General features: G+C 41.8%; 1 protein-coding gene across 3 annotated transcripts in view; it reads left to right on the plus strand.

Moving 5' to 3' along the window:
• OSBPL1A (oxysterol binding protein like 1A) overlaps positions 1-25,098 on the plus strand; it is a 225,327-nt gene that overhangs the window by 31,592 nt on the left and 168,637 nt on the right. For all 3 annotated transcript variants that reach the window (XM_050767790.1, XM_050767792.1, XM_050767793.1), the window contains exon 5: positions 18,351-18,462. In XM_050767790.1, the coding sequence (XP_050623747.1) occupies positions 18,351-18,462 (112 nt within the window). The remainder of the gene's footprint in view (positions 1-18,350; positions 18,463-25,098) is intronic.

The raw sequence follows: 25,098 nt of genomic DNA on the forward strand, positions 1-25,098 counted from the left end.
ACCTCTCATCTCTGTAATTACCTACATTGAATAAGTTCACTTATCTGTGTTCAGCTCTTTACATATTTGGCCATTTCTGCTATTTTCTTAAACTTTGAACATGAGACCGTGCTAAACTGGGCCTTAGTTTGACATGAACATCAGCATATATACAGTAAGTCCTCACTTAATGTCAATTATAGATTTTTGGAAACTAACTCTTGGATAAATGATGTATAAGGAAACCAACTTTACCATAGGCCAATGCATATAAACAAGAGTTAAGTTTCTATAGCATAGTTCTAGTCGCAAAACAAAAATCACTGCCAGACATGGTGGCACATGCCCATAATCCCAGCACTTTGGAGTGCCAAGGCAGGTGGACTGCTTGAGCCCAGGAGTTCAAAACCAGCCTGGGCAACATAGGGAGACCTCACCTCTACAAAAATGAAAATTAGCCAGATGTGGTGACATGCACCTATAGTCCCAGCTACTCGGGAGGTTGAGATGGAAGGATCACTTGAGCCCAGGAAGTTGAGGCTGCAGTGAGCCAAGATCATGCCACCACACTCCAGCCTGGGCAGCTGAGTGAGACTCTGTGTCAAAAAAGAAAAGAAAAGAAAATTATCACACTTCTAAATGAAGAGCAAACACTTCTAATATTAAACATTGAAATAAATGTGAGCTATTCATACATTTAGAAAGATTGGTAAAAACAAGTAAGATAATTATTTACCCATTTATCCCAGTTCAGGTACGAAGGTGGCTGGAACCTATCCCGGTAGCTCAGGGAGCACAGGGGGATCCAGGCCTGGACAGAATGCATGTTGTCACAGGGCCACTCGCATATGCACCCACATTCACACTGGGACAGTTCAGACACGCTCATCCACCTGATATGCACACTTCAGGATGTGGGAGGAAAACAGTACCTGACATACCCGCACACAGACATGACGAGAACACGTGAACTCGACACAGACAGTGGCCCTCTCCAAGAATCGATTTTTTTTCTTGTGAACATTGCAGTGAAATGGTGTTGAATGGAATGGTGTTGTTTGAAGATCTGTTGTATTTTCTTAACTGTTATCTTAGAAAATAACACTTAGCTGAAGTTACATGATTATGTTACGTAGGAAACATTAAAAAATGTATGTGCTCATTATCTAAGCATGATTGAATTATGCAAAGAGTTTAATTTCTAATTGTTCTCATGAAAAGAATCAATTTATCTAATTTCGATGTGATCATTTACCATGAAGATAATTTTAAAATATCTTATGATCCTGTGATTCAGTAAGTAGAATGTTGAGTTGAAAAGGGATTTGGTTTATTATAAAGTAGTTTAAACTCTTATCCTGTGGAATATTTTAAAAATGCAGCTCCCCAGCCTGGCACGGTGGCTCATGCCTGTAATCCCAGCACTATGGGAGGCCGAGGCAGGTGGATTACCTGAGGTCAGGACTTCAAGACCAGCTTGGCCAACATGGTGAAACTCTGTCTCAAAAAAAAAACAAAAAACAAAAAACAAAAAAATTAACTGGGCCTGGTGACGGGCACCTGTAATCACAGCTACTTCAGGAGGCTGAATCAAGAGAATCACTTGAACCTGGGAGGCAGAGGTTGCCGTGAGCCGAGATTGCACCATTGCACTCCAGCCTGGGTGACAAGAGCGAAACTCTGTCTCAAAAAACCAAACCAAACCAAAACAAAACAAAATGCAGTTCCCCAAATTTTGAGGGACCTTGGGCTTTTCTTGGTACATTAGTGCCCCCTAGTGTTCTTTGGTAAAAATCAGAATACTATAATTTTAAAATACATTGTTTAGTATTTGTTCCTTACTTTACCTTTCAGATGCAGTTAGAATTCTAAAGTTTTTATGCCTTTTATAATCAATTTAAAATCGGAATATGGTATGTATAATGAATATTTGGATTGTTGCACTGACCTTTTAGCAGAATTGAGAATACTTTTTTTAAAATTTTTATTTATTTATTTAGATACAGGATCTCACTCTTTCAACTATGCTGGAGTGCAATGGGGCCCACATAGCTCACTGCAGCCTTGAATGCCTGGGTGCAAGAGATTCTTCCACCTGCAACTACAGGCATGCACCAGTGTACCTGGCTAATTTTAAAAAATCTTTTGTAGATACAGGGTTTCACTGTGTTGCCCAGGCTGGTCTCGAACCTTAAGCGATCTTCCTACCCCAGCATCCCAAAGTTCTGGGATCACAGGCATGAGCCATCATGCCCAGCTGAGAATGCTTGTAAAACACATGCATGCTTCCAGAGCCAGGTGTAGTGGCTCACACCTACAATCCCAGCTACTCAGGAGGCAAAGGCAGGAGGATCACTTGCAGTCAGGAATTAGAGTCCAACCTGGGCAACATAACAAGAGCCGCCCCCCCACACACCATATCTCTCTCTTTCTCTCTCTGTCTCTGTCTCTTTCTCTGTACACGGGCTTGCTCTGTCGCCCAGGCTGGAGTACAGTGGTGCAATCTCAGCTCACTGCAACCTCTACCTCCAGAGCTCAAGCGATCCTCCCGCCTTAGCCTCCCCAGGAATTAGGACTACAGGCGTGTGCCACTGTACCCAGCTAATTTTCTGTATTTTTTATAGGGACAGGGTTTCGCCATGTTGCCCAGGCTGGTCTGAAACTCCTGGGCTCAAGTGATCCACCAGCCTCAGCCTCCCAAAGTGCTGGGGTTATAGGCATGAGCCACTGTGCCCAGCAGACCCCATCTCTAAAAAACTCAAAGCTGTTACATGGCATGTGCTTGTAGTCCCAGCTACTCTGGTGGCTGAGGCAGGAGGATCGCTTGAGCCCCAGGAGTTTGAGGTTGCAGTGAATGAGCTATGATGGCACCACCGCACTCCAGCTTGGATGACAGAGCAAGACCCTGTCTCTAAAATAGTAAACAAACAAATACAATAAATGCTTCCTATGTTCTGTGTCTCAGAAATTCTCTCTCTCTCACCTAACATACAGAATATATGTATAATCCTGGGCTTTAGGATTTCCTGGGAGACCATTTCTCATGTTTATGTATTGAAGGCCTACTGTGTGTCAGGCGATGCCCAGACAACTTGACACGTATTGTTTCATTTGATGGAAAATGACTGTCTCGAAATATCCATGTCATTTGTTGTAGATTGGTTCTCAGGGGAGCCGAGACGGAGATGAGTGGGCAGCAGGTTTATGGAGTGCTTGTGGCATCACAACTGTGGAAGGGGTTGGGGAAGGAGTGGACAAGTAGCGCTGCAGACTCGAGCGATGCCTCAGCCTTCCTGCTGTGTGCGAGGCTTTGCAGAAGAGATGCTTCAAAGTTGTCCCTGTTGGGGATGAGAGGCCAGGTCTTGATGCCCTGGAACAGTAAGTCATGGATACAGGCTACCCTGGAAACCCTCGTCCCTGGAGATCTGAGCCCCTGGATACCATGCCCTTCTTAGGCTGGAGTTGCTGCCCTTGTCCATTTACTGTAAAAATTGGACAAGAGAATACCAGGAGACACCTAAGTTTCTCATCTGTGTGCTAAACCTGTTCTTCCACGTGCATCCCCATTGCATACAGCCCTACTTTTTTCTGCTGATCAAGTTCAATTACTTCTGCTAAGATGGTGACTATTCTTGCCTGCTGGTCCTTGGACGCAAGGACCCCAATGTTCAGGCAGCCTTTGGTGCCTCTTAGCATATGAATCAGAGCATTATCTTTAGGTGCGGAATAAGCTGCCCCAAAACCTGTTGATGCCAACCAGGACTGTGCTCCCTTCTATTATGGGAAGTGCAAGATGCAGTAATTTATTCTTTACTTCTGAGGAAGTGTCTTGTCATTGCCCAGACCAGTGAACTTATAAAAATTTACTGACATGGAAAAGTCCCTGAATTCTTCCTGAGTTTTACCTCCCACCCTCTGGATCAGATATGTCTTACCAAGGCTTTGAACATTCTAGCCTCACAGAAGCCTCTTCTCCGGGTTCTGTTAGCATGATGTTATGAAAGGAAATTAAATTTTGGGACCCCAAACTCATTTAGCCAAAGGGAAAATCAAGCTGGGAACTGGGTCATGCAAACCTGCCTCCCCCTTTTGGTTCCTAAATTAGATGGCTACAAGATGAAAAGCTACACGCCTCCCCCATATTTTGCTCACAAGGAAATTCCTAGTGAGCAGTGCAAATTGATAGCTTGTCTTTACAACTGCAGTCACCCCAGCCCACCACACACACATGCATATCTGATTGTTCCCCACCCCATTTTGTCTGTGTTACATAGAATGCAGATTCCCTACGTTTTTCTTCTGCCCCATTTGTTTATATCATCTTATGTAAAAAAATGCAGATTCACGGAGCCAGACAAAGGTATGACTATTTTCTCCTACCCACCCCCTTACCTGAAAATTATGTACTTCTCAATATCCTGCCCTTTCCCCTTTAAATTTGGAGCCCTCAAAAATCATCTTCAGAGAAAGTTGCCTGTCTCCTGGGCGTGTGTCCTTACCTTTGGCAAATAAATCTAAATTGTTCGAGACTTGTGTCTCATCATTTTTCTTGATTGATGTTATTGGTAAGTGGACCAGTGTGATTTGCTGCCGGATTCCCAGATGGCCTGAGGCAAGCTGTACATGTATACTCTTGTGCATGTGAATCCAAACTGTCTTTGATGTTTTTTCCAATAGGGATAGAAAAGGTACTTTTGCCCTATCAGTTGCTGCATACCATGCACCTGAGGTGGCAGAGTGGCTATAATTGGGGCACTATTTGGTTGAGTTTGTGGAAGTTCACTGTCATCCTCCACATTCCATCTGGGTTTTATGTGGACAGATGAGTGAATTAAATGGAAATATGATAGGGGCCATGGCCCCTGCGTTCTCTTGGGTTTTTAAGGGTGGCACTGATTTCTGCCATCCTTCCCATATGGGATATTGGTTTTGATATGTCTTGGCTGTGGCTGGGGGTGGGTAGCCACTTCCATTGGCTCCTATACAACAGAGCAAGGAGGCAATGTGAGGGTTGCGCCAACAACTAAGTGTGTCTATTCCAATTTCATATTCAGGGACTGGGAGAATGACCACTAGGTGTATTTCTGGACCCAACCAGCGCATGCACCGTGAACCAGAGCTCGACCAGGGCAGTATTTATCATCTCACTCCCACGCACGCCCCCTTTCTAACACAGGTGCCTCTGACACTTTGGATCTCTTGGTGTCAGTGCCAACTTGGACCTTAGATCTAACAGCTTGTGAAATGTCTTGGTGCGCCCCTTTCCCCATTGCACAAGTAAATGATCATTGGTCTCTTTGGGAATGGTCTGGGGAATTCATGACAGTGCATGTTTGCTTTGGTGTTGCAGTCTTTCCCTGGAGGATCTGGCCTCTCCTTCAGTAAATAGCTCTATGTCCAAAGTTGACTCAGGTCCAGAAACTGGACAAGGCATCATAACTTTTTTTTCCTTCATCTTTTGAGAGGGAGTCTTGCCTGTTGCCCAGGCTGGAGTGCAGTGGCGCTGTCTCAGCTTACTGCAACCTCTGCCTCCCAGCTTCAAGCAATTCTCCTGGCTCAGCCTCCCAAGTAGCTGGGATTACAGGTGTGTGCCACCTCGCCTGGCTAATATTTCTTTTTCTTTTCTTTCTTTCTTTTTTTTTTTCTTTTGAGACAGAGTCTAGCTCTGTCACTCAGGCTGGAATGCAGTGGCGTGATCTCAGCTCACTGCAACCTCTGTGTCCCAGGTTCAAGCAATTCTTCTGCCTCAGTCTCTGAGTAGCTGGGATTACAGGCTCACGCCACCATGCCTGGCTAATATTTGTATTTGTAGTAGAGACAGGGTTTCACCATGTTGGCCAGGCTGGTCTCGAACTCCTGACCTCAGGTGATCCGCCTGCCTTGGCCTCCCAAAGTGCTGGGATTACAAGCGTGCGCCACCGCACCCGGCTGGTATCATGACTTTTAATGGGGAGACTCTCTTCTGCTTCTGACCTTTCACCATTGATATCTTTTGACCCTACAGATTGAGTTGTACTGGGATGGGTCCAACATCAGGGTAAAAGAAATCGTCCCCAGTAAGAGATGTCAAGAGGCCAGAAGTGCCATGCCATGGAAGACAGGTTTTTTTTGTTGTTGTTTTTGTTTTTTGTTTGGAGATGGAGCCTCGCCCTGTTGCCCACGCTGGCTGGAATGCAATGGTGCGATGTCAACTCACTGCAACCTCTGCCTCCTGAGTTCAAATGATCTCCTGCCTCACCCTCCCGAGTAGCTGGGATTACAGGTGGCTGCCACCATGCCCAGCTATTTTTTGTATTTTTAGTAGACATGGGGTTTCACCATGTTGGCCAGGCAGGTCTCAAATTCCTGACCTTGTGATCCTTCTGCCTTGGCCTCCCAAAGTGCTGGGGTTAGAGGCATGAGCCAGTGCGCCCAGTCTGGAAGGCAGGTTTTTAATAAGTGGGCATGCTAGATTGAATATAGTATGAAGTGCAGAAAATATTCCGGGTGATTAAATTCCATGGAAGGGCCTAGAGCACACATCATTCACCAAAGCAGAAGAAATTGCTGGTGAGAAAGGCACCAGCCTCACGGAGAAGCTCCCTGGCAATTCCCCTCCATGGTCTAGGGCTGCTGTGAGAATGCCACCGTGGACCTGAGTTCACTGACAGCAAGGGGTGGTGTGGGGAAAGTGACTGGACCCCAAGGCAGTAGAAGCCAGGAGAGGCAGCACTTAACCATCAGGAGCTGGGGGGGCACAGTTACGGTAATGAGTGGCGGGTTCAGAGGGGGAACGGCGGGAGGGCTGACCTGCAGAGTTAAGGAAACGGTTAATAGAGCCCAGCATTCCGAAGGGCGAAGTTAGATGGACAAATGATAGCAGATACTACTTTCATCATCTTTTTCTTTTTTTTTTTCTTTTTTCTTTTTTTTTGTTAGATTGAGAAACTGCTGCCTCGTACTACACCGATGTCATTATACAGCTAATGGATGCTCAGTTCTGGTTCTTCTTTTTTCTCTCCTTTTTCTCTTAGAGTTTGGCTGATTTCTGCTGACCTGTCTTCAATTTTACTGAACGTTCCTCAGTGGTGCTCTGATGTCTACTGATGAGCCCATTGAAGGCATCCTTTATCTCTGTTGCTATGATTAGTTGTTGCTATGGTTACTTCCAGTGCACCTCAGGCTTCACCTTCCTTCCGTTTCCAAATTCGGTATTGCCTCTGCAGAGGGCACAGGCTGATTCGCTGGGAGGTGGTTCCCCCGTGTTTCTGCTTCACCCTCAGCCTTAGGCCTGCCTTGTGTGCCTCAGTGGGTTCTTTCCACGCTTTGGCTTCTGCCCACTAACAGACTGCTGTTACCTGTTCTCAGTACTTGCTAGTCTTGGGGTAGAAGTAGAGGATGTGGGCTGGGGGTTCTCTGTTGTCTGGGTCCAGCCTCCATCCTAGACCTGTGTCCTTGCTTAAGGGGCAGGAGTCCTTGAGGTGGTTCTTTACCACTTCCAGAAGCACCTACTTTTAATAGTGTTAGCTCTTACTTGAGTTTCTTTTTTTGTTTTTTTTTTTTTTAACCTCCTGTTTATAGGTAACATATTGATGCCACTAATTGTTTTATTTTTCTGTTGGCTTATCTCTGGAAGATAAGCATTTTGTTCTGCTCTTTGTCTCTCCCATTCTTTCTGTTCGTTTGTGAGACACGGTCTCACTCTGTCACCCAAACTGGAGTACAGTGGCACAATCAATGCTCCCTGCAGCCTCGACCTCCTGGGCTCAAGCAATCCTCTGACCTTAGCCTCATAGCTGGGACTACAGGCTCATGCCACCATGCCCGCCTAATTTATATACTTTTTGTAGAGACGAGGTTTCGCCATGTTGCCCAGGCTGGTCTTGAACTGCTGGGCTCAAGTTATCCCTGCCTGAGCCTCCCAAAGTGCTGGGATTACAGGCATGAGCCACTGTGTCCAGCCCGTTTCTCCCGTTCTTAATTCTTGCCAAAGCCACTTCACTTAGCTTTTTCATTCTCTTAGCCTATTACTAGATTTTGGTTAAATAATTGAGTTTATATTATTCTGACTGTGCTAGCTTGAGCCACTTAAGATCCTATGTTTGTTTGTTTGTTTTGTTATAACTCCTTATTTTTTCTGGAGTTAACAATTGCAGGCTGGGCACGGGGACTCGTGACTATAATCCCAGCACTTTGGGAGCTGAGATTGGCCGATCACCTGAGGTCAGGAGTTCCAGACCAGCCTGGCCTACATGGTGAAACCCCATCTCTACTAAAAATGCAAAAATTAGCTGGGTGTGGTGGCATGCACCTGTGATCCCAGCTACTCGGAAGGCTGGGGCAGGAGAATTGCTTGAGCCCAGGCAGCAGAGGTTGCAGTGAGCTGAGATCACGCCCTTGCACTCCAGCCTAGGCGACAAGAGCACAACTCCATCTCAAAAACAAAAACAGAAACAGACAAACAACAACAACATAAAAACAATTGCATGGGGTTTCTTAGTTTAGTTCTTTTTCTCGTCACATAATTTTGAAGTCTTTGTAAGAGCTCCAGAGATCTTTTTATTGTCTTTTACTATGATCATGTATGTCATGTAATTACCACTTCTGGGAGCAGCTCTCCTGATTTTTTATGTCTTTTTTTTTTTTCTTTTTCTTGAGATGGAGTCTTCTCTCTTGCCCAGGCTGGAGTGCGGTGGCGTGATCTTAGCTCACTGCAATGTCCGCCTCCCAGGTTCAAAGGATTCTCCTACCTCAGCCTCCTGAGTAGCTGGGATTATAGGTGTGTGTCACTACACTCAGCTCATTTTTCCATTTTTCAGTAGAGACGGGGTTTCGCCATGTTGGCCAGTCTGGTCTCGACCTCCTGATCTTAAGTGATCTGCCCACCTTGGCCTCCCAAAGTGCTGGGATTATAAGCGTGAGCCACCGTGCCCAGCCTCATTTTTTATGTCTTCTTGCTCTACCTGGACTAGTTGGCCTCCAGAGCTGTACACATGGTGGTCATTCTGGAGCTTATGTCTCCGTCATTGTGGGAATTCTCTTCACCACTTTCTGATGTTGGATTTCCTGTTTCCTGGGTCCCGTGTCTTCCTCCATCTTGATTTGTCTGTCGTTTAGTGGAACACAGCCTTCAGGAACTGCTTGAGAAAGGTTGCATGGGAAATAAGTTTTTTGAGAATTCATGTGTCTGGAAATACCTTTGTATTTGAGTGATAGTTTGGCTATGTATAGATTTCTAGGCTGGAAATCACTTTCTCTCAGAATTTTGGAGGTATTGTGTCACCGTTTTCTAGCCTTTAGTGTTGTTGTTGAGAAGTCTAGGGCTATTCTGATTCCTGGTCCTGTGTGTGTGACCTGATTATTATTTAATCACTGGAAGTATATAAATTAAAATTAGAATGACAGGCTGGGCTCGCTGGCTCATGCCTGTAATAGCAGTGCTTTGGGAGGCTGAGAAGGGAGGATCACTTTAGGCCAGGAGTTTGAGGCCAGCCTGGGCAACATAGTGAGACTCCATCTCTACCCACCCCCGCCCCCCAAAAAAGAATGACAGGTAACCTAATACAACAGTGACTTACAAAAAAGTTAGTTTATTTCTCTGTAACCTAAAAGTCTAGATAAGTGGTCTTAGTCAGGTGGCAAATACTCAAATACTGAGATTTCTTCTGTCTTAATGTTCTACGATGTGTGACTTTGACCATATCATCCCAATTGGGAGCATCCCAATCCCAGGAAGCAGGCTAGGGGGAGCAAAAAATGGTCAAAGATTATATACAAACTGCCCCTTCTAGAAGATTCCCAGAGGCTGTTATATGAGACTTCTGCTTAATCCCATTGACGGAAATATTCATGGCCACACTAGCTAAAGGGTAGCAAGGAAATGTAGTCTTTATTCTTGGTGGCCATATGCCAAGCTAAAAAATGTCGTTAGGGGTCAGATGGGATCTTCCCTTCACCCTTGATGTCCTAGAATTTTACTGTGTTTACCTTTAGACTTTTAAACCTGTGAATTAGGTTTCCATTGCTGCATAACAAATTGCTATAAACTTAGAGGCTTAAATCAACACCCATTTGTTATTTCACGATTCTGAAGTTCAGAATTCCAAGCACACAGCCTAGCTGGATTCTCTGCTCAGGGACTGAGAAGACTGAAATTAAGGTGCCAGCTGAACTGTGTTCTCATCTGTGGTTGGGGGCTTTTTGCAAGTACACGCAGGTTGTTGGCAGAGTTCACGGGTTTTTTTTTTTTTTTTTTTTTTTTTTGCAAGGGATCGCTGTCAGCTCTTATAGGCCACCCTCAAATCATGGCCACACAGCTGTGTCTGGACTTCCTCATGCTTCTCATCTCTTTGCCACGAAGGGGCTAGCCCCTTTTGAGGGCTCACTTCAATAGGTCGTGTCTACCTGGGATAATATTTGTTTCTTAAGGTTGACTGTGCCGTATAACAAAACCTAACCAGGGAGATGTCTTCAAGTCTGTCTTCTAGTCTTTCTATTGCGTATTTTATTTCTGCTGTTATTTTTCCTGGTTAAGAATATTAACTTTTTGACTGGATGTTCCCTTTTTTAATAGCATCCAATCTTGGTTAATGAAGAAATATCTCATTTCTCTGAGGATATTATAGTTCTTTTAAAGGTTCTCTTCCAGATTTTCGTGTCTTTCAAACTTTTATTTTCTGGTCTGTCTGGACCTTTCTCCTTTGTGCTGGTCATATGTCAGATCTCAGGTTGTAATTGGCTATTGATTCATATTTAATACTGACACTTTTCAAAGCCTATAGAAGTTATGAGAGCGTGAGTAAGACTTTTTTTTTCTTTGAGACAGCGTCTTACTCTGTCTCTCAGGCTGGATGGCAGTAGTGTGATTACAGCTAACTGCAGCCTTGACCTCCTGGGCTCAAGTGAACCTCCCACCTCAGCCTCCCAAATAGTCAGGACTGCAAGTATGCACCATCATGCCTGGCTGATTTTTAAATTTGTTGTAGAGAGAGGGTTTTGCCATGTTGCCTAGGTTGGTCTCGAACTCCTCGGCTCACACAATCCCAGACCTCAATCTCCCCAAGTGCTGGGATTATAGGTGTAAGCCACCGCACCTGACAGTGAGTGAAACTTACTGACTGTTGGGCTTCATCGTGTGGTGAACTTTTTTCAATATATATAGTAGACTGTGGTGTTTCTTTTACCTTTTTGGAGGCTTTTTAATTTCTTTCTCTTTTGAGACAGAATGTCAGTCTGTCGCCCAGGCTGGAGTGCTGTGGTGTGATCTTGGCTCACTGCAACCTCCGCCTCCCAGGTTGAAACGATTCTTCTGCCTCAGCCTCCCCAGTAGCTGGGATTACAGGTGCACGTCACCATGCCCAGCTAACTTTTTATATTTTTAGTAGAGAGAGAGTTTCACCGTGTTGGCCAGGCAGATCTCGAACTCCTGACCTCAAGTGATCCACCTACCTCAGCCTCCCAAAGTGCTGGGATTACAGGCGTGAGCCATCGTGCCTGGCCTGAAGGCGTTTTTATGTATTGTATAAAGCATATTAACCTCTGTGCCTCAGGTTCCATATCTTTAAAAAGAGGTGTAATAATAATACCTACCTTGTATGATTTTTGTGAAGATTAAAACGAGTTTAATAAAAGTGAAACTTTAGAACAGTGTCTGATACAAGTAAATGTTAATTAAATATTGGGTATTATTATATTTACTTAGAAATAATTGTTTAAGTCTTTAATCTGGCCTTAAACTTGATTATATCTTTGATTTTTCTCAGGAAAGAACTAATATATTATCTTTTAAGTGGATATATATTTATTGTCAATGTTTTTCAACAGAAATTTGGGTTTTAGGGGATACTTTATTTGCCAAAGCCTAGGGAGTTGTATTTCCACACATATGGGCACTGGATTAAAACTTACCCTTTCAGGTAACCATCTTTTGGTAGCTGAGTTTTTAAATGTTTCAACACATTATCCTGCCCTCTCTATAACAGTATATCAACATGATGAAACCTCAAAAAGGTGTTCTGATATGTCTTTGGCATTGTATTAATATGAGTTGTATGACTCATTATCTAAATAGTTTTTTTGAACCTCTCTTTATAGTCTCCAGGAGTTCAATAAGCATAATTTTTTTTTTTTTTTTTTTTTTTTTGATGGAGTGTCGCTCTGTTGGCCAGGATGGAGTGCAGTGGCATGATCTCAGCTCACTGCAACCTCCACTCCTGGGTTCAAGTGATTCTCCTGCCTCACCCTCCCAAGTAGCTAGGATTACAGACACGCACTACCATGCCCGGCTAATTTTTGTATTTTTAGTAGAGACGGGGTTTCGCTATATTGGCCAGACTGGTCTTGAACTCCTGACCTCATGATCTGCCTGCCTCAGCCTTCCAAAGTGCTGGGATTACAGGTGAAAGCCACTGCACCCGGCCCAATAAGCATGATTTTTAGAAATTATTTCTCCTTTCTAATCTTGAAACCTGAAGCCTGCATTAAGAAACTGCTTTACGGCCGGGCGCCGTGGCTTATGCCTGTAATTCCAGCACTTTGAGAGACCAAGACGGGTGGCTCACCTGAGGTCAGGAGTTCAAGACCAGCCTGGCTAACATGGTGAAACCCTATCTCTACTAAAAACACAAAAATTAGCTGGGTGCGGTGGCGGGTGCCTGTAATCCCAGCTACTTGGAAGGTGAAAGGCTGAGGCAGGAGAATCGCTTGAACCTGGGAGGCAGAGGTTTCAGTGAGCCAAGATCTCGCCACAGCACTCCAGCCTGGGTGACAGAGCGAGCCTCCGTCTCAAAAAAAAAAAAAAAAAAAAGAAATTGCTTTACAAGAAGTAAAACTTTTCATGTGGTATTTCTGTTGAAGGTAGATAATTTTACAGAAACATTATCTTTCAAAATCAATACAGGAGTGTTCATAGCAGCATAATTCCTAACAGTTAAAAAGGAGAGGCTGAGTTTGGTGGCTCATGCCTATAATCTCGACACTTGGGGAGGCCAAGGCGGGAAGATTGCTTGAGGCCAGGAGTCCAAGATCAGCCTGGGAAACATAGCAAGACCCTGTCTCTACAAAACATGAAAAAAAAAAAAAAATAGCTGGGCACAGTGGCATGGGCCTGTCGTAGTCCCAGCACTTTCGGAGGCTGAGCTTGGAAGATCTCTTGAGCCAGGAGTTTGAGGCTGCAGTGACTATGATTATGCCACTGCACTCCAGCCTGGGCAACAGCATGAAACCCTGTCTCTACCGAAAATAAATAAAAATAAATAAAAAGTAGAAATAACTCAAATATTCATTAGTTAATTAATAAACATGTGGTGTATTCATGCAATGGAGTATTATTCAGAAATCAAGAGAATGAAGTACTGATACACACCAAAACATAAAAGAACCTTGAGAACTTGCTGACTGAAAGAAGCCAGACACAAAAAGCCACGTATTGTTTGATTTATTTATAGAAATGTCCAGAGTAGGCAAATCCATAGAGACTGAAAGTAGATTAGTGGTTACTAGGGGATTACGAGGAGGGGAAATAGGCAGTGATTATTAACAGATACGGGGTTTCTTTTTGGAGTGATGAAATGTTCTGAAACTAGATAGTGATGATGTACAACTCTATGAATATACTCAAAGCCACAGAATTGTGCACTTTTAACAGGGTGAAGTTTATGGTATGTGAATTACATCTCAATAAAGCTGTTATTTTTTAAAAAAAAATAATCTGGGCATGAGGATTTTTCTCTAAGTATTTCATCTGAGATGACTTGTGTGATGGTGACAGCAATATAATGGCGCAATAAGGAAACGACCGACTGCTGAGCGGAAAGTGGAGCTGGGGTGATTTGGGAGCGTGATTCATGGCTGTGTTCACTTTGTTCTTTGCTCTCACCCTTGTGGCGCTGCTGGTCCAAACATACTCTGTGCATCCATTAAAAAATAAAAGTATCATGCTTAAAGTGAGTACTTTACTCCTCTGACTTTTTAGTAGTTAGTTGTCAAATTGGCCGAAGTGCTGTCTTAGCCAGGAATATTTTCAGTAAAACATCTTTATTCAGGAAAAAGTATTGAAAAACAAATAGCATTGCTCTAGGTGCAGGGAGTGTAGCAGTGAACAAGAGACCAAATCCCTTTTTTCATCCAAGAGGAGCAAACAATACAGGCATTTAGAAGTGCTATGAAAATTAGTAAGGTAAGAGGATGAGAGATTGGGAGTGGATAATGCTACTTTAGACAGTGAGTGAGGAAGCCTTCTCTGAGGAGGATGCTTGCATTAAAAAATATATATATCTACATCTCCTTTATCAATTTCCTTTTTTTTTTGAGATGGAGTCTCACTTTGTTGCCCAGGCTGGAGTGCAATGGGACAATCTCAGCCCATTGAGCCCTCCTGGGCTCAAGCAATTCTTCTACCTCAGCCTCCTAAATAGCTGGCACTATAGGTTCACGCCACTATGCCCAGCTGATTTTTGTATTTTTAATAAAGATGGGGTTTCGCCATGTTGGCCAGGCTGGTCTTGAACTCCTGATATCAAGTGATTCGCCCACCTCGGCCTCTTAAAGTGCTGGGATTACAGGCGTGAGCCACTGTGCCTGGTCTTTCAACTTCCTTAACACCTGATTTATCTGACCCTTTCTAGTCTGAGTCTTGGCTTTCCCAGTTAACTGAATTTTTTCCCAAAGGTCGGCAGTGGTTTATATACTTTAAGAGTTTCTGTTTTCTTACTTTTCCATAGCTACACTTTAACGAGGCTGACTACTTCTCTGGGAGGAGGCATGCTACAGTTTATTTCTCTGGCTGCTTTTATGATTCCTGCCTTTTTTTTCCTTACCTTTCATTATAGATGTTCTTTTGATTTTTTTTTTTTTTTCTTATTTTAAACATTCTTCTCAGCTAGGTGCAGTGGCTCACGCCTGTAGTCCCAGCACTTTGGGAGGCCGAGGTGGGCAGATCACTTGAGCTCAGGGGTTCGAGACCAGCCTGGGCAATACGGCAAAACCCTGTCTCTACAAAAAAAATGCAAAAATTAACCAGGCATGTTGGCACACGCCTGTAGTCCCAGCTACTCGGGAGGCTGAGGTGCGAGGATCACTTGAGCCCAGGAAGTCAAGGCTGCCATAAGCCGAGGTTGTGCCACTGTATTCTAGCCTGGGTGACAAAGTTAGACCCTGTCTCCCCCCAAGAAAACAAAAGCAAAAACAAAAAGACAAAAAATCCCCCACATTCTCTCTCTTCTTGAAACTTTCCCCCTCAACAAACCAATCTACTCTATGGCTTTATTTTCTCCTCCTGGGGTTCACTAGACGTCGGCACTTTGACCTCAGGCTCTGCTCTAGGCATCCAGGTCCTCTGCTCTGCTGCATGCTGGGCGTTCCTAGCTGCCCCTCAGGCATCTGAAACTTCATGCACCTGAAATGGGCCTCATCTTCCTCCAGCACCTGCTCCCTACACAATATTTGAGTTGGTCTTTGAATAGTTTTCATTGAAAATCCTCCTTTCTGCTCTCTCCACTGGAGAACATACCCATTGTGTTTAACCTAGACTGCTTTTTTTATTTTATCTTTTTTTGAGACAGAATCTTGCTCTGTCGCCCAGGCTAGAGTGCAGTAGCACAATCTCCGCTCACTGCAACCTCTGCCTCCCGGGTTCAAGGGATTCTTGTGCCTCAGTCTCCTGAGTAGCTGCTGGGACTACCAGCATATGCCACCATGCCCGGCTAATTTCTGTATTTTTGGTAGAGACCATGTTTCACCATGTTGGCCAGGCTGGTCTCGAACTCCTGGCCTCAAGTGATCCGTCTGCCTTGGCCTCCCAAAGTGCTGGAATTACCTTTGTGGACTTATTGACCATTTGTACATCTTCTTTGGAGAAATGTCTATTCAAGTCCTTTGCCCATTTTTTAATCTGGTTATTTGTTTTGTTTTTGAGTTTTAGACATTCTCTACATATTCTGTATATAAATCCCTTGTCAGATACATGATTTGCAAGTATTTTTTCCTATTCTCTGGGTTCCCTTTTTCTCTCTTGATAGGGCCCTTTGATGTACAAAGTTTCAAAGTTTGATGAGGTTTTTCATTTTTTGCCTGTGCTTTTGGTGTCATATCCAAGAAATCATTGCTAAATCAGGTCTTATGAAGCTTTCTTGGTATTTTTTCTTCTAATAATTTTAATAGTTTTAGTTTTGACATATTTGACCTATATCGAGTTAGTTTTTATATATGGTATAAGATATGTGTTTAACTTCATTCTCCTGCATGTGGATATTCAGTTTTCCCAGTACCATGTTCTGAAAAGACTGTCTTTTCTGCATTGAACTGTCTTGGCACTTATGTCAAAAATCATTTGACTATATATCTGAGAGTTTATTTCTGGGCTCTCTATTCTGTTCTGTTGGTCTGTGTGTCTGTCTTTATGCCAGTACCATGTTGTTTGGATTATGGTAGCTCTGTAGTTAGTTTTGAAGTCAAGATGTATCTCTAACTTTGTTCTTCTTTTAAATATTATTTTGGCTTTTTGGAGTCCTTTGAAATTCCACATGAATTTTACGATGGGATTTTCTGTCTCTGTAAAAATGTCGTTAGTATTTGATAGGGATTGCATTGAATCTGTAGATAGCTTTGGGTATTTTTCTCCTCTTAACAATATTAAGTCTTTCCATCCATGATCACAGGATGTTTTCCCATTTATTTATGTCATTTTAAATTTCTTTCAGCAGTGTTTTGTGCTGAGTCTTTTGTGTATAAGCCTTTTGTCTTCATGGTTAAGTTTATTCCTAAGCATTTTATTATTCTTGATGCTACTATAAATAGAATTGTTTTTCTTAGTTTCCGTTTTTGGATTGTTCATTGTTGTCTTTGCCCATTTGTAATTGGGTTGTCTTTTTATTGTTGAGGTGTAATTGTTCTTTATATATTCTGGATACAAGTCAAGAGACTTGTATTTGTAAATTTTTTTCTCATTCTGTGGGTTGCTCTACTTTCTTTAATTAATATGAACTATTTAGGTAAAGCATGAAAATGTGAATCCCAAAATGTTACCTCTAAGATGATAGAAAATGTTAAGATATTTTTTAAGAATTCACTTTATTAAGATATTAGGAGATTTAACAAAACCATTTTTCTATTTTTAAAATGTGATAGTACATTTTATAGAATAATACTCAAATATGAAAAATGTGTTTGTAAACACCATGTACTGTACTGGGAAATGTAGGTATAAAACAATTGTGGCATATAAGTAAAATTATGTTACAAAAACTCAAATTTTGCATAGGGAAATTGATTAAGAAATACACCAAAATGTTTATAGTGGTCATAAAATGATAAGAATAATAAGTATATGTATTTTTTGCCTGTTTGTGTTTTTTAGATTTTATTTAAGCATTTTTTGCCATGAAAACATTCTAAAAGAATGTAGGAAATGTATGTTATGGCCCAAAGGAAAGATGAAATTCCTAGGACAACATAACATGTAGCAACGCAGGATATCACTTCATATTTTACAGGCACTGTCAGTCTAGAAGTTAGAATAGCACTGTTTTTCAGCCTCCCTTGGTGCAAGACTGAAGAGCAAGCATTGCCATCATCCCCTCCCTAGGTGCTGTGTATCTTAAGATAATCAAACATCAAATTTCTAATACTGTCCACAATATCAGAAATTCTGTTCCTCAATTTCTGCTGTCTTGTTAAGTGGTGTAACTGACCCATTGATACGGGATGTATGTACATTATCAATTAGTTTGAAATTTCTATAAGACCAGCTAGCCACTTAGAGTAAATAAAAATATGTAGTGTATTATCTGTTGTTGAATATTGACTCCAGGAGATCGTCATGCTTATCTATTTTTTTTTCTTTTTTTTCTTTTTTTTTTTTTTGTCATGCTTATCTAATGCTTAATTATAATGCTTCATTGTAAACCATTCCTCCAATAATGGTGTATCCTGTCAGTTAATAATGGTGTATCACTTTAGAAAATAATGCTTTATTTTGTTTAAATATCAAGATTAATTTTAAAAAATCTTGGTCTTTTGGGCAGAAATTATATTTCTCAACAGGCCTTAGAGGAATGATCTTCAGTGAATGTACTTCCTTCTCTAATTTAAATGGTGGCTGTGTTTACTAACACATTTAATTTGACCACATGAATTATTTTGTCAGAACAGCCAGATAGTTTACGTAAAAAATCAATCATAGAAGTTGGCTATGTATCAGTTGTGGATTGGCAATTGTTTAGGCAATTGTCAGGTATTATCACAATTGAATCACTTATTGTAGACATAACATGATATAGTCTCACATGGTACTTGTTTCTATTGTGGAGACTCTGTAGTAGTTAGAAATTTGGAAAAGGGTGGTAATGCAATAAAATCTTAGCTTAATAGTTAAAAATCAATTCTCTGATTTTTAGGAGTTGGTAATGCTTCTCTTAGAATACAATGCTGATACTACTGTTGTTAATGGGAGTGGACAGACAGCAAAAGAAGTTACTTATGCTGAAGAGATCAGAAGCATGCTCGAAGGTAAATATCATGGATGTGAACATAAACAGCATTTACTTTCATTATAACCAAGGTTCAGATTATGACTAAAAATGGCTTCTGAGAAAGAGGACAAAACAGAGGATAACCAGCTGATGGCTCTAATGATAATGTCATCTTGGAGTCATTGATTAAACACACAATTGCCTATATGATAGTTTCTTCACTTAAAGCTTTTAAACTCTTAATTTGTACAAAATTATGGCAAGTTTTAAAAATCTGTTTTTCAGGCTGGGTGTGGTGGCTCATGCCTGTAACCCTAGCACTTTAGGAGGCTGAGGCAAGAGGATCACTTGAGGTTAGGAGTTTGAGACTAGTCTGGGCAACATAGTGAAACCCCTGTCTCTACAAAAAAATAATAATAAAAAAGTTAAAAATTAGGTGGATACGGTGGTGTGCACCTGTAGTCTCAGCTACTTAGGAGGCTGAGGCAGGAGGATCATTTGAGCCTAGGACCTTGAGGCTGCAATGAACCCTGATTATGCTACTGTACTTTAGTCCAGGCAACAGAGTGAGACCCCCCCAAAAAAATTTGTATTTTGGGTCTCAAAAAAAATCTATTTTACAAATACACAACAAAATTAAAAGTAGAAAATTGGAGACATGAGGGAATGTGCCTAATAGGCTGATGAAGTATGACAATGAAGGGATACAGAAGTGTAGGACAATAAGAGGTGGCAGTGCAAACTGTAAGAGGTGTTGCTTTTGGGAGTCACTTGATGTTGGGAAGATAGCTCTGGCTGCCTCAGTTTTCTTTTCGCCCAGGCTGGAGTGCAGTGGTGTGATCTTGGCTCACTGCAACCTCTGCCTCTTGGGTTCAAGCGATTCTCCTGCCTTAGCCTCCCAAGTAAACTGGGATTACAGGCACGCACCACCACGTCCGGCTAATTTTTTGTATTTTTAGTAGAGACAAGATTTTACCATGTTGGTCAGGCTGGTCTTGAACTCCTGACCTCAGGTGATCTGCCCGCCTTGACCTCCCAAAGTGCTGGGATTACAGGCCTGAGTCATCGTACCTGGCTCGCTATTTATTTATTTATTGAAATGAAGTCTCACTATGTTGCCCACACTGGTCTTGAACTCCTGGTCTCGAGCGATCCTCCCATCTCAGCCTCCCAAAGCACTAGGATTACAGGTGTGAGCCACTGTGCCTGGCCTTCTCAGTCTTCTTGAGGACTTCATTGCAGTATAGCAGGCAGCAGTAATTTCTTGATGGTTGAGCTTCATTGTTATAAATGTCAAAGACTAATTTGCATTCAAGAAAACATGAGTCTGCAATAACTCAGGAGTTTCTCTAAAGCGGCTTAAAACAAGAACATTTCCATGCTTATATTTGGACACCCTCATACAATAGGATCCTTCTTTGAATGGCCAGGGCTTTCCTATAATTATTTTTTAGTAGTATTTCTAATATTGAGAAGAGAAGATCTTTAATTTTCTACTTAATAAGTAAAGATACTGAATTAGAGTTGCAATTTCACACATACCCTTTCTTTCTTTTGGAATTCAGAGAAAGGCAATATAATTTTGTGCTTAAAGGATGTTGATTTCTTAATTTAAATTTTCAATATTTTTATTTAGGTAAAAACCAAGATCCTGTTGTTTATTACCCCAAAGCTAAAATCTTCTCACTTGTTCTATAGTTTAAAAAACAACACAAAGTCTATTTGTCAGACTTCTTAAGGTCAATGTCTTGTTTCTGCACTCAAAATGAATCCTCTCCTTATCAATGAACAAGCAAATTAGCACATAACATATTCTATCAGACACTGTGTTATATGAATATAGTAACATGTAGAACATATTAGCTGTGGTTCCTGCCCTTTAATAATTTGTGACCAAATAGGGAAGATGAGGTACTGTCTTTAATTATGTCCTGTTATTTTAATTATAACAAGAAGAGAACCCGGAACTGAGGTTTTCCTGACAGACTGGAATGTTCGTTTAGTCTGACAAGTTGACATTTAGTAAGGGCAGTTGTAAAGACATGCTCCAAGACATTTCAAAACCAAACTGCACAAGGAAAAGGGCTTAGCTGACTTTACAGGTAATGTGATTTGTCAGCTGATGTGGTCTTAGCCTGGGAAATAGAAGTAGAGACTGAAATGAGTGATTCTGCTCTAATGAGAGCACCTTACCCACATATAATATCATTTGTGGATAGAGTGTTAAATGGATCATTGGTAGACTACTGGAAGAACCTTGAGGAACCCACCATAAGTAGACCATAACCATAAATAGATCAGAAACCATGTCACAGGGGCCGGGCACCGTGGCTCATGCCTGTAATCCCAGCACTTTGGGAGGCCGAGGTTGGCAGATCACTTGAGGTCAGAAGTTCGAGACCAGCCTGCCCAACATGGTGAAGCTCCATCTCTAATAAAAATACAAAAATTAGCTGGGCATGGTGGTGGACACCTGTAATCCCAGTGGCTTAGGAGGCTGAGGCAGAAGAATTACTTGAACCTGGGAGGCAGAAGTTGCAGTGAGCTGATCGCGCCACTGCACTCCAACCTGGGAGGGCCAGGTGCAGTGGCTCACGCCTGTAATCCCAGCACTTTGGGAGGCTGAGGTGGGTGGATCATGAGGTCACGAGTTCAAGACCACCCTGGCCAAGATAGTGAAACCCTGTCTCTACTAAAAATACAAAAATTAGCTGGGCACAGTGGCAGGCACCTGTAGTCCCAGCTACTCAGGAGGGTGAGGCAGGAGAATTGCTTGACCCCAGGAGGCGGAGGTTGCAGTGAGCTGAGATTGTGCCATTGGGGTCCAGCCTGGGCGACAGAGTGAGACTCCGTCTCAAAAAAACAAACAAAAAAGAAACCATGTCATAGGATAATGCATGGAGAGACAGGAAATGTTTTACCCTAGAAAGACATAGGCAGGCACAATGAAATCATACTCAAGTACCTGAGAGCTGTTGCTTGGGAGAAGGGATGATCTTATTTGTGGCCAAACCAGGGCTGGTTGATTGCCCAGTTGATGGAGTAGCAGGGAGTTCATCTTTGGGTCCAACATATAGGAATAATGGCTTGGATTGCCTTGAAAGATACATGATTGGAGGTATTCAGCAAAGGAGAGACTTGTTAGGCACTATTACTAATGCCGCCTTCTTCTACATCTTGTCTTTTTATTTTGAAAAATTTCGGCCGGGCGTGGTGGCTCACGCCTGTAATCCCAGCACTTTGGGAGGCTGAGGCGGGCAGATCACAAGGTCAGGAGATTGAGACTATCCTGGCTAACACAGTGAAACCCCATCTCTACTAAAAATACACACACACACACACAAAATTAGCCAGGCATGGTGGCACACGCCTGTAGTCCCAGCTACTCGGGAGGCTGAGGCAGGAGAATTGCTTGAACTCGAGAGGCAGAGGTTGCAGTGAGCCAAGATCGCGCCACTGTGGTCCAGCCTGGCCAACAGTGAGACTGTCTCAAAAAACAAAAAAAAAAGAAAAAGAAAAATGTCTAACCTATGGGAAAGTTTCAAGAATACTACAGTAAACATTTGTATGTCCTTCACTCAAATTCACCAATTATTAACATTTTGCCACATCTGGTTTAGACTGTTAAATATTTTGTTATTTATTTACTTTTAATTTTTTTGTTGAACTATTTGAGAGTAACTTGCAAACATAGTGATACTTCACCCCTAAATACTTCAGTGTCTCTCTTTTTTTTTTTTTTTGAAACAGAGTCTCACTCTGTCGCCCAGACTGGAGTGCAGTGGTGCTATCTTGGCTCACTGCAAGCTCCGCCTCCTGGGTTCACACCATTCTCCTGCTTCAGTCTTCCAAGTAGCTGGGACTACAGGCGCCTGCCACCAGGCCCAGCTAATTTTTTTTGTATTTTTTTTTTTAGTAGAGATGGGGTTTCACTGTGTTAGCCAGGATGCTCAAGATCTCCTGACCTCGTGATCCTCCTGTCTCGGCTTCCCAAAGTGCTGGGATTACAGGCATGAGCCACTGCACCCGGCCTTCAGTATCTCCTAAGAACAAGGATTATTTTCTTACATAATCACAATATAGTGCTCAATTTCAGGAAAATTAACATTAACATAATATTGTATAATATATATTTTTATATTCAGATTTAGCCTGTTGTCCAAATAATGTCTTTTGTAGCATTTTCCCCTCCAATCTAGGATCTAATCCAGAATCTCACGTTGCATTTAATTGTGACATCATCTCTTTCATCTCCTTTTATCTGAAACAACTCCTCAGCCCTTATCTTGATACTGACTTTTTTTTTTTTTTTTTTGAGACAGAGTTTTACTCTGTCACCCAGGCTGGAGTGCAGTGGTGTGATCACAGCTCACTGAAGCCTTGAATTCATGGGCTCAAGTGATCCTCCTGCCTCAGCCTCCCATTTAGTTAGGACTATAGGCATGCACCACCATGCCTGGCTTATGTTATGTTTTGTTATGTTTTTATTTTATTTCATTTTATTTATTTTATATTTTATATTTTATATTTTATCTTGTCTTATTTTATTTTAGTTTAGTTTAGTTTATTTTAGTTTAGTTTAGTTTAGCTTATTTTATTATTTTATTTTATTTTATTTATTTTATTTTATTTTTAAATTTTATTTTAATTTATTTATTTATTTTTTAAATGTATTTTATTTATTTTATTTTTTATTTTATTTTATTTATTTTATTTATTGTATTGTATTGTATTGTATTGTATTGTATTGTATTGTATTGTATTGTATTGTATTTATTTTATTTATTTTATTTTATTTTATTTGAGACAAGGCCTCAATATATTGCCCAGGCTGGTCTGGAGCTCCTGGCCTCAAGTGATTCTCTTAATTTGACCTCCTAGAGTATTGGGGTGAACAGGTGTGAGCCTTGCCACCTGGCCGATATTGACCTTATTGAAGAGGAAAGCGGTTGTGGAATTATTTGTAGACTGGCCCTTGATTTTGGTTTTTCTCTTGTGATTAGATTCAGGATATGTATTTCTGTCAGAAACATTATGTAGGTGAGTTTATATCCCATGCCAGTGCATCCCATTAGGAGGCACATAATGTCACTTTGTTTCATTATCTGTGATGTTAACTCTGATCACTTTGTGGTCCACTGTAAAGACATCTTTTCCCTTTGTATTTAATTTCCCTTTGTATTAATTTCCCTTGGTAATTAATAAATGACCTACAGGGAGAAAAATTGAGACAATGTAAATACCCTATTTACCAATAAACTTCTACTCAGTGGTTTCAGCATTCATTGATAATATTTGCCCTAATCATTGGTTAGTGGTTGCAAAGTAATGATTTGCTGTCATGAATGAAAGATATTTTCCAGGGGCTCTCCCGCATTTCAAGTGTACTACTATTCAGCCTATTCTCTGCATGTATGTAAGCATCAGTCAGGACAGAGGTAGACTTTGTGACTTATAAGATCCTTACTTACTTGATTCTGATGGAAAAGAAAGACAGTTTAGAGTGATACTAAATTTAAATCTTATAGGACAAATATTTTTTGGATCTGTAGCATTTGCTTTAAGAATATTGAGATATAAAGTATATGCAGAAAAGTTCACATCATGAATGTATAGCTCCTTTAGAACTGTTTCTGTGGAGTACATCTCTGTAAACAGCATCCACATCTACAAGTAGAACATTGTGAGCATTCTAGAAGCCTGACCACCCAGACTAGAATATTTGCTTTTCATTGATACAATCAGTAGTTTTGTTTCAGTGTCCTGAAAGAATACAGGACAGGAACATAATCTAAGAACATATATAGTATTTTCAACTCCAAATTCCTGCCATTTTCCTTCACTTATGAGCCTAGACAACCGAGAAAGAAACAATAGGGTATCTTTTCTTTTCCTTCCCTAAAACCTGGGACAAATATTAAGCATTATTTGAATATTCAACACATATTTATTGACCAACTATGCATTGTGCCAGACTCTGTCATAAATGCTTTGGTTACACAGATAAGAACAAGTACCTGGCCCGGCGCGGTGGCTCATGCCTGTAATCCCAGCACTTTGCGAGGCCGAGGCAGGTGGATCATGAGGTCAGGAAATCGAGACCATCCTGGCTAACATGGTGAAAGCCCCTCTCTACTAAAAATACAAAAAAAAAAAAAAAAAAAAAAAAAAAAAATTAGCCGGGTGTGGTGGCGGGTGCCTGTAGTCCCAGCTACTCAGGAGGCTGAGGAAGGAGAATGGTGTGAACCCAGAAGGCAGAGCTTGCAGTGAGCCGAGATCACACCACTGCACTCCAGCCTGGGCGAGAGTGAGACTCTGTCTCAAAAAACAAAAAAACAAAACAAAACTATACACAAAAAGACCAAGTACCTGGCTTCAAGATTACAGAGGGATAAATTACAGGTCAGAGTGATACATGCAGTGGCGGAGGGATGTACGAGAGGTATAGGAGATGTCACTGTTCTCAAAGAGTTCCAAGTTCAGCAGCCATAGAACCAGTGGGAGGAAAGATCGAAGATAGTGCATCCCAGCGGCAGAAGCCATGCACAGTCTACAGAGAGGCTTGGCCCAGCAGAAGCCACGCACGGTCTACGGAGAGGCTTGGCCCAGCAGAAGCCACGGACAGTCTACGGAGGGGCTTGGCCCAGCAGAAGCCACGCACAGTCTACGGAGG

The sequence above is a fragment of the Macaca thibetana genome, chromosome 18, assembly GCF_024542745.1.
Source record: "Macaca thibetana thibetana isolate TM-01 chromosome 18, ASM2454274v1, whole genome shotgun sequence".
Taxonomy (NCBI): Eukaryota; Metazoa; Chordata; class Mammalia; order Primates; family Cercopithecidae; genus Macaca; species Macaca thibetana.